The sequence below is a fragment of the Cricetulus griseus genome, chromosome 5 (genome assembly GCF_003668045.3).
Source record: "Cricetulus griseus strain 17A/GY chromosome 5, alternate assembly CriGri-PICRH-1.0, whole genome shotgun sequence".
Lineage (NCBI taxonomy): Eukaryota > Metazoa > Chordata > Mammalia > Rodentia > Cricetidae > Cricetulus > Cricetulus griseus.
The window spans coordinates 95667064-95680946 of record NC_048598.1 but is presented as its reverse complement, the minus strand read 5'-3'; the positions used below and the strand labels follow the sequence as shown (position 1 = coordinate 95680946).

At 40.3% G+C, this 13883-nt stretch overlaps 1 protein-coding gene across 14 annotated transcripts in view; it reads left to right on the top strand.

The window, feature by feature from the left end:
- LOC100765285 (protection of telomeres protein 1) overlaps nt 1-13883 on the top strand; it is a 48461-nt gene that overhangs the window by 14225 nt on the left and 20353 nt on the right. For 12 of the 14 annotated variants that reach the window (XM_027416764.2, XM_027416768.2, XM_027416766.2 and 9 more), the window contains 3 exons: nt 2668-2798; nt 5664-5954; nt 11144-11299. In XM_027416764.2, coding sequence (XP_027272565.1) covers nt 2668-2798; nt 5664-5954; nt 11144-11299 — 578 coding nt within the window. The remainder of the gene's footprint in view (nt 1-2667; nt 2799-5663; nt 5955-11143; nt 11300-13883) is intronic. The other 2 variants (XM_027416771.2, XM_027416770.2) reach the window with 2 other exon arrangements.

Below are 13883 nucleotides of genomic sequence, written 5' to 3'. Positions count from 1 at the left end.
TCTCTAACAGAAGCTATCTCCAATTGACAACTACTCATTAAAAAAAAAAAAAAAAAAAAGATTAGGTTTCTCCAGCAGAGTGAGTATCACTGTTTATATAAACTACAGTTAAGGCAATAGATGGCAAATGGTATTTTAGGAGGTTTTTTGGGATTTTTTTTTTTGGACTCAATGCTTTGTCTGTTGTTTATTTGTTTTGTTTTCTTACAGGTTTATATATTATGCTTTCTGATTTTGTTTTTTTATGGTATTTCTGTGCTTCTCTGTGTTTCTTGTGCTTTTTCTTTAGCCCTTTTTTCTTAAGTTTTGTTCTGTTCTGCTTTTGATTTTGTTGTCTGTTTTCTAATGTGATAGGGAAAGAAAGGGTGTGGATTTGGGTGGGGAGGATCTGAGAGGAGTTGAGGAAAGGGAAAACATCAGAATATATTGTTCAAAAAATACTTCCAATTTCAGAATTAGTTAAAGAATTAACTTTTATAAAAAAAATAACATACAAAAAGAGAAGTGATAAATGATGTTTGTGTTCACTTTAGTACTGAAAAATTCATGTTGCTGGATGCATGTTATTTTTTAATCTGGGAAATTACCACCCTCTGTGGGTTGGTTTATGTATTTTTGCCACAAATCTAGATATATCTGGAAAGAGAGTAGTCGTAATCGGGAACATGACTCCCATCAGATTGGCAAGTCTGTGGGTGTTTTCTTGATTGAAGATTGATTTGGGGAACTCAGCCCTATGTGGGTGGTGGCAGGTGGTCCTGGGTGCATAAGAAAGGATGCTTGAAGAAGCCATGGGGAACAAGCCTGTAAGTGCCATTCACCCATGGCCTTGATATCAGTTCCTGCCTCCAGTTCCCACCCAGACTTCCCTCAGTGATAAACTGTGATATGGAAGTGTAAGCTGAAATAAACTCTTCCTCCCCAAATGGCTTTTGGCCATAGTGTTTCATCGAAGCAATAGAAGCTCCAACTAACACCTTTCCTACCCTGATTGTACATTTGATTTCTTGAGATGCAACAGGTGGATCTTAAGTATGGCAATGTAGGTACACGGCCTCCAGATGCCAGTATTTTCAGAAGAGGAATATTTTAGATCAGATTTTTAAAAATTAATTAATTTTTTAAATTTGTTCAAATTAGGAACGAGCTTGCTTTGCATGTCAATCCCTTCTCCTTCTCCTTCTCCCTCTCCCTCCCCCCAACCCTCTTCCCCAACCACCCCAACATCCCCCCACCCCATCCACCCTCCACTCCCCAGGCAGGGTAGGACCCTTGACGGTGGCTCCCCAAAGTCCACCACATGATCTGGGCTGGGCCTAGGCCCTCCCCCATGTGTCCAGGCCAAGAGTGTATCCCTTCACATGGGATGGGCTCTTAAAGTCCCTTCTTACACCAGGGAAAAATACTAATCCACTACCAGAGGCTCCCTGGAGTACATAGGCCTCCTTATGACATCCATGTTCAGGGGTCTGGATCAGTCCTGTACTGGCCTCCCAGACAGCATCTGGGGTTGATGTGCTCCCCCTTGTTCAGGCCAGCTGTTTCTGTGGGTTTCTCCAACCTGGTACCGACCCCTTCGATCTTCATTCCTTCCTCTCTTCAACTAAGTTCAAAAGATCAGTTCAGAGTATATCTGTGGGTCTGCCTCTGCTTCCATCAGCCACTGTGGGTGAGGACTCTAGAATGGCATAAAAAGTAGTCATCAGTCTCATTGTAGGGGAAGGGCATTTAGGTTATTCTCTCCATCATTGCCTAGATTGTCAGTTCGTGTTATTCTTGTAGATCTCTGGAAATCTCCCTAGTGCCAGATCTCTCCTCGGACCTATAATGGCTCCCTCTAATATGGTATCTCTCATCCTGCTTTCCTCTATTCTTACCCCAATTTAACATTTCTGCTCCTCCATTTCCTCCTCTCCCCTACTCTTCTCCTCTTGTTCTGGCAGCTCCCTCTCTCCTACCCTCATGCTCCCAATTAGCTCATGAGATCCTACCCATTCCCATTCCTGGGGTCCATTTATCCCTTAGAGTCCTTCATGTTTCCTAGTTTCTTTGGTGCAGAGGATTGTAGGCTGGTAATACTTTGCTCTATTTCGAAAATTCATATATCAGTGAGTACATACCATGTTTGTCTTTTTGTGACTGGGTTACCTCACTCAGGATGGTTTCTTCTAGTTCCATCCATTTGCCTGCTAGTTTCAAGATTCCATTGTTTTTTTCTGCTGAGTAATACTCCATTGTATAAATGTATCCCATTTTCTCAATCCATTCTTCAGTTGAGGGGCTAGATCAGATTTTTTTACTATGGAAAATGTTATTCGTTTTGAACACCATTGCTTCCTTTTTTCTTATTCACATATTTATCCATTTAAAATATCTATAATAGTTTATTTCTTTGTATACTTGGTGGGAATGATTTGTTTTTCCACTTTCTTGACTTTGAAGTGATGGAAAAGTTATTTCTTCTCTAGAAAAATACTTCAGAATATTTTTGTTTCATCACATGTTTTCAGGTTAATTTTTGTGGATTAGTTTTGCAGTGATACTTTTTTTTTTCTGAAAAGACAATAATAGAGAAGAGTAATATTTGGCATTCTTACATCAGCATATTCTTATTTTATACATGCTTTGAAGTACCTTAATTTGTGTTAAATATTTTTTGCTTCCCAGATTATTGTTCAGTTGTAACAATTGTGGACCAGACAAATGTGAAGTTAACATGCACGCTCTTTAGTAGGAACTACGAAGATCTTCCAGTCATTTATAAAGTTGGAGACATTGTTTGTTTCCGTGGGCTGAAGGTATGATTCATACTTTCTACATTGTACATTTATTAGACAAGAAGTCTTCATTGTTCACCAAAACCATCTAGTACTAAGTATATAGCTGCCTTCTTAGAGAGAGACCGTAAGTGTTCCAAGAGACAAGAACTATAAATGGTATCAGTTACCAGTTATTTAAGTGAATTGCCTGCTGTCTTTCCCGAAGCACACACTGAACGCTATGATTCAGACTCAAGTCTAGTTTATCGTCTCAAATATGGTTGATGTTACCAAGTTTTCATGTGGAATTTGTCAAGGATAGGAACATACATTCTTGTAACTTCATTTTACTTAGTTTGACTTTATTTAATTTGGGGTCTTACTGTTGCCCTGTCTGACTTTAGACTCCTGAAGTGTGAGCTGTTGTTGTCCTAGTAAGCTGGGAAGGGGAAGATTAAAATTCATTTCAACCAAAAGAACTTGACTTTTCTGGACACAGCACTAGAGAGAAAAGGCTATCCAGAACGTAGCAGGAGTTCTGCTTTTTGCCCATGAGGACTTGACTGAAAGCTATGCTGTATGGGCAGGACAAGATCACTTGACGATTCCAAGAACAGGACACAGGAGAGGCATAGCAGTCGGATGCTGCAGGGCCAGCCTAGTGAGGCATACGTTACCTTGTACCTCTTTAGCACTATCATTTTTCCTTATTACTGTGACAAACTATTGTCAAATGCAACTTATCAAAAGCTCAGTTCGGCTCAGTTTCATGGTAGAGATGTTGGTGTTGTTCCTCACATGGGCAAGAGCAGGAAGCAGAGGAAACAACATAAGTAATAGGGGTGGTGGGTCCCTCTTTCCAACAACGTAACCCCAGTGCTCAGTAGTAGCCATGGACAGGGCTGCTAGCACAGAGCATGTGGCAGGCCTTGCACAAAACAGTAACAAGTACCTTGTCCAGTATGGGTAAGACAGCACAGAGTCCCGCCTTATCTCACAAAGGCTGTCACCCCGGAGGAAAGCTTCTTGTGCACATCTGTTAAAACCTACACGATTCCACAAAGAAAGCTGTTTGCAGGGTGAGCCCCACTGAGGAGGAAGGGCTTTGGGAAAACCCTGCAGCTGGGCATTGGTGGCTCACGCCTTTAATCCCAGCACTCGGGAGGCAGAGGCAGGCGGATCTCTGTGAGTTCGAGGCCAGCCTGGTCTACAGAGCAAGTTCCAGCACAGCCTCCAAAACAATACCCTGTCTCGAAAAACCAAAATAAATAAATAAGTAAATATAAAAAGAAAGGCCTGCACTTCCTACAAATTCACTCTAAGAAGGCATAAACTCAAACTTTTGTCTGTTTCAGGAGCTTAGCTAGCAACTTGCCACAATGAACAATAATGCCCCTCAAGAGGAAGTAACATAATTCAGAGCCTTTGCAGTGTTTCACTGCAACGTCTAATCAAGAAGAAAAACCAAAATGAAACAAACAAACAAAAAAAACCAGTAGACACAAGTAGAGGAGCTTAGAAGAAGAGAGTTTTTAAAAAGCAATTGGACTTTCCAAATGAATTCAAAGTCTATTAAACAGTAATTTCCCAGTAAATACTGTAATTTTTTTCCCAAAAGATTAAGCAAAGTAATTTCATCAAATTAAAAAATATTAAATGAAGCCGGGCGTTGGTAGCGCACGCCTTTAATCCAAGCAATCGGGAGGCAGATGCAGGCAGATCTATGTGAGTTCAAGACCATTCTGGTCTATAAGAGCTAGTTCCAAGACAGCCTCCTAAGCCACAGAGAAACCCTGTCTCGAACCACCCCCTCCAAAAAAATTCATTTACCAATAATTTCTTATCTAAATAAAATATGCTTCAGTAAAGCACAACATTTCCAACTAGAAACGTTGAGAAGTGGCAAAACTGAGAGTGAATAAATATGAAGCTTTTTTGTTTTATTGTTATTCTAGTAATTTCACTGAGATTAATGACTATTTTGAGCCAGAGCGATCATGTAAGATGATAGTGGCACCAAGTGCTGTTGTGTTGTAGAGTGTGCAGAGGGCAGTGGGGATGGAAAGCAGGGAGTGTGCTAGAAAATTGTGGCTCAACACCCACCGAGACACAAAGAGCTATTTATACACCAGGAAATAATGGAACCCTAGGAATAGCAAAGGAACACAGACTGGGGGACAAAAGAGAAGCAGCCCTGTGCAGAGCTCCTGGACCTGTAACAGTAATGTTTTTATATTGAATATGTCTGGACTACCAGGAAAGTATAAATATATAATGTCAAGGTTCTTATGCTACCTACAAAGTGCACTTTTGAATATAAAGACATAAAGTGGAACTAAAACTGTAGGGAAAAAAAGCAACAAGAAAATGAAATAATTATATCTTACTATTACACATGAGATTTGTGAAGAGCAAGGAAGCATTTTATGTGAGCAAGAGTCAGTTGGTGAAGAAAATACTAGCACCACGTATTTGCTAGTTGTACATTCAATAGACGAGCCTGCAGACTCAGACAGTGAAAGTCCTTCCGGCATGGCCCGGCATCCTCAGTGGTAAGGGTAACTTCTCCCGTGTTGCATGTACTTGTTTCACACGTCTGTGGGTTCTGGATTTCACTATACCTCATAAGTAACTGTCATATTATACTTTCCTCTAGTGACAAGTCTACTTTAATACATTGAACATTTAAATGTAAGAATGCAAGTTTGGTAGAATCAGGATAGCTATTAGCTACTATTTTAAAAATTATAAATTTTTACTATTTTAAAATTTGCATCCTTGTGTACCCTGATAGAGTATCCATTGGTTGTATTATTTGATGAACTAATTCAGTAAGAAGTAGAGTCACCCTACTTCTCTGCTTCAGCTATTTTGTTTGTTTTCTGCTTTGCCCCATGTTCTTAGATCCAAGTATATAAAAACGAGCTTCAGGGAATCAGCCACTATGGTTTTGCATCTTTGACTTTTGATGGCGCGTTAGGGTCTCCTGCTGTACGGCACACTTCAAGCAAAAGCTTTAACTTCACTGTTCTGGACCACCATATGGTAGAAGCCTTGCGGGCTTGGGCATGCACGCATGTTTCAGCTTCTTCCACCTTACTGCAGCTCTCTGACGCCCAACCCATGCAGTATTGTGACCTGACCTGCCAGCTCCTGGGCAAAGCACAAGTGGATGGAGCATCATTTCTTCTAAAGGTACATTTTAAATACTTGAAGCCATGTGCCAGTGCGCCTGTCAATAAGAAATCTGCAGAACTCTGGTAGAATATTTCCAAGCTATTTTATACTGAGTTAAAATTCCTGATACTGTACTCCCGCATTTCTCAGTGCTTCCCTTTCAGAGAAGACAGTATTGTCAGACGTGTATTTTACAAACCCTGTGACATGCTGCATTTATTTCTTATCTTAATAATAAGAAACACAGAGTTGTCTTTAGTGATGCACCTGTGTATTTCTGATGTGTTGTGAAAGTCAGCTATGTTGTCACCCATGTACTATTGGGGTCTGTTCTCATTAAATTCTGGCCCTTGTCATCACTGTCTAGCTTATGTGAGGGGCACAGATAGCACTAAGATGTCCCTTGTCATTCTTGCTTTTAAATCGACTGATTTAAAATCAGCAAAGAAATACAGACACATAAATGCCCATGGATGACCTGCAGACGGTGGTTACTTAATCATATTCCTTGTTTGGCCATATTGTACAGGGTTGTTTTGAGAAGTGACTGCTTTGACCAAGGCCCTGTCACTTGGAATAATCAGACAAGCATTGGAGTGTTGTGGTGCTCAGACAACCCTCGGGGCTTTACTGATAGTGCTGGCACATTTCAAAGAAACACTGCAATTGAAAGTGGCCTTATGTAAACAGTGCTGTGAGAAACTAAATACATCATCTAAGGAAAGTGGTGAAGGGGGAAGGCTACACTGAACTGAAAGCAGCATGTGATCATTTGTAGTTAGATAGTCACCCACGTTCCCTGACCAACATGGCATTTCCCAGCCACTGAACATTCCCAAGAACAGAGACGCTGGCTCTATGTACAGAGCACCTTTTCACTATTATACTGAGAAAAACAGTTACATTCTGAGCTGAAGCCTCCCACCCTGTAACTGATAGATGCAAAAATACAATTTCTCTTTAAAGCACCTGTGTGAATAGATAGCTTTTTTTTTTTTTTTTTTAGATAAGTCAACCAGATAAGTCTCGAGTAACTTATTTTTACCTTGGAGAAAGGGTTTATTATATTTTTAAACTTATTCTTTGAAAATTTCATGCCGGATACAATGAAATGTGATCACATTCCCCTCCCGCATCTCCCTCTAACTGTCCCTTGTCCCCACAAAACAACCCACTCCCAGTTTCATGTCCTTAACTCTTGTTTAATTAACGAGCCCACTAAATCCATTCAGTGATGTCCGTCTGTGCTCCAGTGATGTCCGTCTGTGCTCGAGGAGGCCGTTTTCTGGAGCGTGGTCCACCTCAGTGGCTGGGCTTCCTCTCACAGCAGCCAGCAGCTGCCAGTCGCTCCTCAGGGGTGAAGCCTGGGCAGCACCTCCCTCTTGAGGCTGCAGTGTTAATGGTCTGAACAAGATCAAGGAATTATTCTAAAATCAGCATTGAGACATGAATATAAGAAAGTTAAGCTTTCTTAAGGACAATATTAAAATATGTCTCAAGTCTTTGCATACCATCTAACAATTTTAATTTTTATAAATTTCCTTTATAGAAATAATTTTAGATGTGTGCAAAAGTACACTTGAAACAAAGCCTGTTGTGTGAACAATTTGTGTGTCATAGAATGTTCTCTGAATATATAGTAAAATTACATACATGGACTTCTTGAAATAGACTTTAATACTAATATACTTATTAATAGTCCTTCATTTGTATGGACTGAAAACATCCATACAATAGCAAAAATGCCTTTGGAGGTATATATGGTTACATTGTTCTCTTGACTACTTTTGGAGAATAGAGTTTTGATATTTTTTTTTCTGGTATTTAATTTCTCTGTATCAGAAATATTTTGTTTTTTGAGACATGGCCTCTGTACAGCTCTGACTGTCCTGGAACTCACCATATAAACCAGGCTGGCTTTGAACTCATAGAGATCTGCCTTCATCTGGGATTAAAGGTGTGCTGTACTGCTCTTGGCCTCAGATATACCCCACCCCTTGCCCAAGGGTAGATTACAGCTATATTTTTTTAAGCATTGTTTTTTAAATTTTAAAACAATCTTTTCTCATTTTACATACCAATTCCAGTTCTCACTCCTTCCCCTCCCCATACTCTCCCCACCTTCCCTCCACCCTATCCCATGCACCCCTTAGAGAGGGTAAGGCTTCCCATGGAGAGTCAACCCAAAGTCTGGCACATCTCTTTGAGGCAGGACCAAGGCGCTACCCCTATATCTAGGCTGAGCAAGGTATTCCTCCAAAGAGCATGGGCTCCAAAAAGCCAGTTCAAATACTAGAGATAAATCCTGGTCCCACTGCCAGTGGCCTCACAGACTGCCCAAGCTGTGACTCACAGCTGTGCCCAAACTGTCACTCACATTCCCCAGCTGTCAGTCTGCAGTCAGTGAGTTCCCACTAGCTCAGGTCAGCTGTCTCTGTGGGTATCCCCCAAATGGTCTTGACCCCTTTGCTCATATTATCGATCCTCCCTCTCTCCAACTAGATTCTGGGAGCTCGGCCCAGTGCTTTTTTTTTTTTTTTTTTTTTTTTTTTTTTTTCTGGGGCAGAGCTTTTTATTTCACAGTCTATATAGCAGGTGGAGGGTGCCACAGCCTGATTGATGGCTACAAAGCCTCTGGTCACACCTGAGGAAATAGTGCATGTTGGCCCAGTGCTTTTTGCTATGGATCTCTGCATTTGCCTCTGTCAGTTGCTAGATGAAGGTTCTATGATGATAATTCAGGTAGTCAGACATAATTTCTTAATTAATTAAAAACAAAGGCAGGCAGACATTATTCTCCCTGAGTTATACTTGGCTAGTATGCAAAGTAATAGAATTATTTCCTCTTTCAGCCTTAGTACAATACTAACTGTGGCTCCCTTTTTAGTAATGGTGATGCATCCATTTCAGGGTTTCTCAGAATCCATGTGTTCTAGTGTGGTTTACATTGCTGTGATAAGCCGCTGGCCACAGCAACCTAGGGAAGGGAAGGTTTATCTGCCTTATACTTCCAGAGGAAGTCAGGGCAGGTACTTAGGAACTTGAAGCTTGCTATTCCAACCGAATTACCTTTACATTCCAAATGGAGAATTCATGCAAAAATCAGTAAGTATAGCAGGAATCATGAGGATGCTACTGCTTGTTCACTGAATTATAGACCTGCTTATGCTCAACTAGGTTTGTTACTTGGTTCAGGACCACCAGCCTAAGGATGATGCCACCCGAAGTGGACTGGGCCCTCTTGTAATCCATTAACAATCAAAACAGACTCCAGCACACAAGCCAGTCTGATCTTGGCAGAATAGTGAGGCTCTCCTCTCAGATGAATCTGGGCTGTATCAAGTTGCCAGTTAAAGTTAACCAGAACACTATGGTTTACCAGTGGTTTAAGAATATATTTTTTGTTTTTTATTACATGTATATGTGTCGGAATGTGCACATTTGTACAGGTGCCTGGAGAGGCCATAAGAGTGTGTCTGATCCCTTAAGCTTGGAGTTACAGGCAGTTGTAGGATGTTTGACATGTGTGGTGGAAACTAAACTCATGGCGTCGGCAAGATCGATATGCATTGTCAGCTCTCCTGCCCTCAGTAATCTTTAAAAACCTTTAAAAGTGATTTCACCTTTTTTTTCTGTTATTCTATTTGTGTAATGTAGGTGCTAAACAAATGCTTTTCAGTTGTAATTTATTAGTTCAAGCATACCCTGTACTCAGTTTGAAACAGGTGCAATCTCATGGTTTTAACAATTTTTTTGTAGTGTTATATATTTTTAAAGTTAAGTTTAATAAACTGGGATTTATTCTATCCATGTTGGTGTGACCATTATCATTGATGCTGAATAATATTGTGTTATTAATAATTTCGAGCATTCACTTTATATTTGTAGGCAGGGGACAAATATTTTTAAAATGTTTAATTTTTATGATACTTATTTTTCATTAAATTAAGCTGAGATAAGTTGCAAGGCTATGTATGAACTGACCACAAGTTTTACATAAGCTATTTCATTAATTGATTTATAGTCAGGAAAAGAATTTCTCATCCTTTTACAGGGTCTAGCCTGTTAAGTATGGTCCTCATCGCACATCAAGAGAGCTTCTCTATGTAATGTGTGGAAACCATTGCAGGAAAATGTAACCAATCACAATGTGGAATTATGGAGTTTAGTCCCAACTGATACATCTGCAATACAGTTCCCTCACCTAAGTCTTAGGAACGCCGCTGTACAGGGGATTGGAAGAGGCAGAGGATCAGGGTTTTGCAGTATGACTGAGAATTCTAGAGATGCCAGAAGTGACAGCAATAAAGTCTCACCAACAGGACTACCTAGTCAACTTGTGACTGAACATGAGCTGAACAAGGGCAACAGGAGACATTTGAACTTGGGGATTCCTTCTTGTATTTTCTTTTCTTTTCTTTTCTTTTCTTTCTTTCTTTCTTTCTTTCTTTCTTTCTTTCTGTTTTATAAATGATCAGGTTTATTTTATTTTTTTATTAGTTCAAATTAGGAACAAGCTTGATTCACATGTCAATCCCTTCTCCCTCTCCCTCTCCTCCCCCCAACCCTCCCCCTAACCTCCCACCTGCCCCCCACCCCATCCCCCCTCCACTCCCCAGGGAGGGTAGGGCCCTCAACAGGGGCTCTCCAAAGTCCACCACATCATCCTGGGCCAGGCCTAGGCCCTCCCCCATGTGTCCAGGCTGGGAGAGCATCACTTCACGTGGGATGGTCTCTTAAAGTCCCTTCTTGCACCAGGGAAAAATACTGATCCATTAACCAGGGGTCCCCTAGAGTGCGAAGGCATCCATATTCAGGGGGCTGGAGAGATGGTTCGGCCATTAAAGGCTAGTCTCACAACCAAAAATATAAGGGTTTTAACAATTTTATCTCATCCCATATCTTTGTTTTTGGTAGTAACTCAGAGTTGAGGGTGTGAGTGTGAGCTGGGCTTGTTTGAGCATAGAAAAAAAAGTCAGACTATAGTAGGTTAATGATTTCTGTGGTATCATATGGTGATTGTTTTTCTTCACATCTTTCTACATGTTTTATATGACCAACAGTTCATGTTCAGTCATATCACAATAACAGAATGATGGACATCACGTTTTAAAGTATTAAGGATACCTGGGTAGATCTGTTCATTTTTAAACTTGACTCTGTTTTTACATAAAGATTCTTAAGCTTTGCTTTCCTCCCAATGGCAGGTATGGGATGGCACCATGACGAAGTTTCCCTCTTGGAGAGTCTGCATACAAGACCTTGCTTTTGAAGGTGACTTAGGTCACATTCTGCGGCTACAGAATCTGGTGGTAGACATTGTAGTTTATGATAATCATGTCCAAACGGCAAAATCCCTGAAGGTGATGTGAACCAGAAAGATGCATGCTATTTTGTTTCTGTGTTCTTTTAGGTTGTCATTAGTTGTACTTTTTGTTCATATAATTTTGTTTGCAGGTTTATTTGATATTTCGAGTCTAGAAGTTAATTTCAAATTTACTAAACATATGCATGTCTGAGTTAAAAGCAAGCTGTGAACCCATCTTAATGGCTACATAAATTCTTTTCATTGTAATTTTATTTGAGAATACAATTCTATCACATCATTTACCTTCTTCTTTCCCCCAAACCCTCCTCTGTATCCCTTACCCCTTGCTCCCTCCAAATTCTTGGTCTCTTTTCCTTTGTGGTTGATGAGTGTGTGATTGTGTGTGATTCACAAATATATAAATACTGTCTGTTTGACCTGTATAATATTGCTTGCATGTATGTTTTCATGCTGCCCATTTGTTTTTGGATAACCAGTTGGTGTGTTCCCGGAGACTATTTTCTCCCACTCTCAGCTCTCCTTAGTTGCCTGTAGTTCTTTATCTAGGGTTGAAGCATCGTAGACTCTCTCTCTTCCACATTTGCGTGTCTGTTGGTGTCATCCTTGTTCAGATCATGTTTAGGCAGCCTTGGAGGTGAGACTTCATGGGTTTAGTTTCTCTTACATTTCTAGGAGATAAATTGTCACCATAAACTTCCAGTACCTATGGCTCTTATAATATTTATTCCCTGCCTTGTGAAATGACCCTGAACTTTAGGTACAAGACTTGTGCTGTAGGTGTGTATTTATCAGGACTAGAGTCTACAGTTCTGCATTTTGGTTGTGGTTTTCTGTAATGACCTTTGTCCATACTAAGGAAGTTTCCTTGAGTGGTGATAACTACACATACTTGTGGGTATAAGGACAGATCTGGGTTTTTTTTTGTTGTTGTTGTTTTTTACATTTAAATCAATTTACTGATTTAAAGATAAGATATAAATAGCACAATGGATTAATTCAACTCACTAATTCCTGGAGGAAAGCTCATAGGCCAGGTATGTTAGCTCATCCCTGGAATTTCACAGCACGGGAGCAGAAAGAAGATAGCCAGAATGTAGAGGCCAGCCTGAACTACATGAAGAAATGCTCTCTCACAATACCTGCAAATTTTTTACATATAGTATACACATAAACAGTTAACTATGAAAGGAAACACAAACAACAAAAATATGGTCACTGAAATATTAATACTCTTGTGTCCAAATTCTTAGGCATAAATTATAAAAGCCGACTTGTGAGAAATAAAGCAAGCAATTCCCAGAACATTAAAGGCCAGCCTGCGCTACATAGAATTAGAACTTTGTCTCAGCAAAGAAAACCAAAGTACATTTGGTAGCAAGTGCCTGTGATCCATATATTGAGGTGGTTGAGGACGGTAGTGTCAGAAACGGCAGGAACAAGAGTTGTTAAAAGAAGTCAGGTAGTGAGAAGTGCTCAGAGAAGTCAGGTTGGGACACGTTGCCTAGAGAGGCATCTAATTCACAGAATTGTTAAATAAAGAGCTTCTCCTCATGGCAGAGGAGCCTCGATCATTGTCTTTGGCTAGAATGGTGTTAGCTAATTGAGTCTCCCAATCTCTTCCAGCAGATAAGGACAGATCTTTAGAGTATAGTTAGGATTATGCTGTTTTACTAAAGTAGCAGTTGTAGGTTCTCCTCCAAAATCTGTGACTTCACTAGCCCTGGGCAGTTGGCTTGGTGTCCAGTACCAGGCCTGGTTCCCCTTTTGTTAAGCCGGCATTGAATCCAACTAGAAAACTGTTGGCTCCCACTAAGCTATGCTTGCTACTGCTGCATACTTAGGGTTATTGTGTGTGCTGGTCATTGTTATAATTCAGAGACATCATAGCTGGGTAGGACTGTTGGTTGGTTCTCTCCTTTGGAAACTCACATGGTACCTTCTGGTACCATGACAGCTTGTCTTCAGGGAGGGGGCCTTCAGGTCAGTTCCATCCAGGTTCTCTGTGAAATTCTTTTTAAACTAATCCATTTAAAACTTTTAAACCTTTTGCCTATAGGCTAAGATCATATTTTTTAAATACACACTCTTGATACAACCTTACAACAGTGTAAAACATACATAGTTACTACATCTTGGTCTTTCCGGTTTTTTTTTTCCTCTTTTTAAATTTAAATTAGAAACAGTCTTGGTTAAAATGTCAATCCCAGTTCCCTCTCCTTTCCATCCTCCCCTGCCCCCAACAGATAACCTCCAGTCCCTTTCTGCTCCCCAGGAAGGGTTAGGCCTTCCATGGGGGATCTTCAAAGTCTGTCACATCATTTGGAGCAGGGGCATCTTGGCCTTTCTTTAGTGGACCAATAACTGTAGTTTGGCTACAGGAGAAATTAAAAATATTGTTCAGTTTTGTTGTTGTTATTATTTTTTTTTTTTGGTGGGAACATTCTTATTTTTAATAGTTCTGTTTTGGTTAGACTATTATAACAGACTAAACTACACTTTTGTGGTTTTTTTTTCTTTTTCTTTTTCTTTTTGGTTTTTCAAGACAGGGTTTGTCTGTATTGCTTTGGAGGCTGTCCTGGAACTCACTCTGTAGACCAGGCTGGCCTCAAACTCACAGA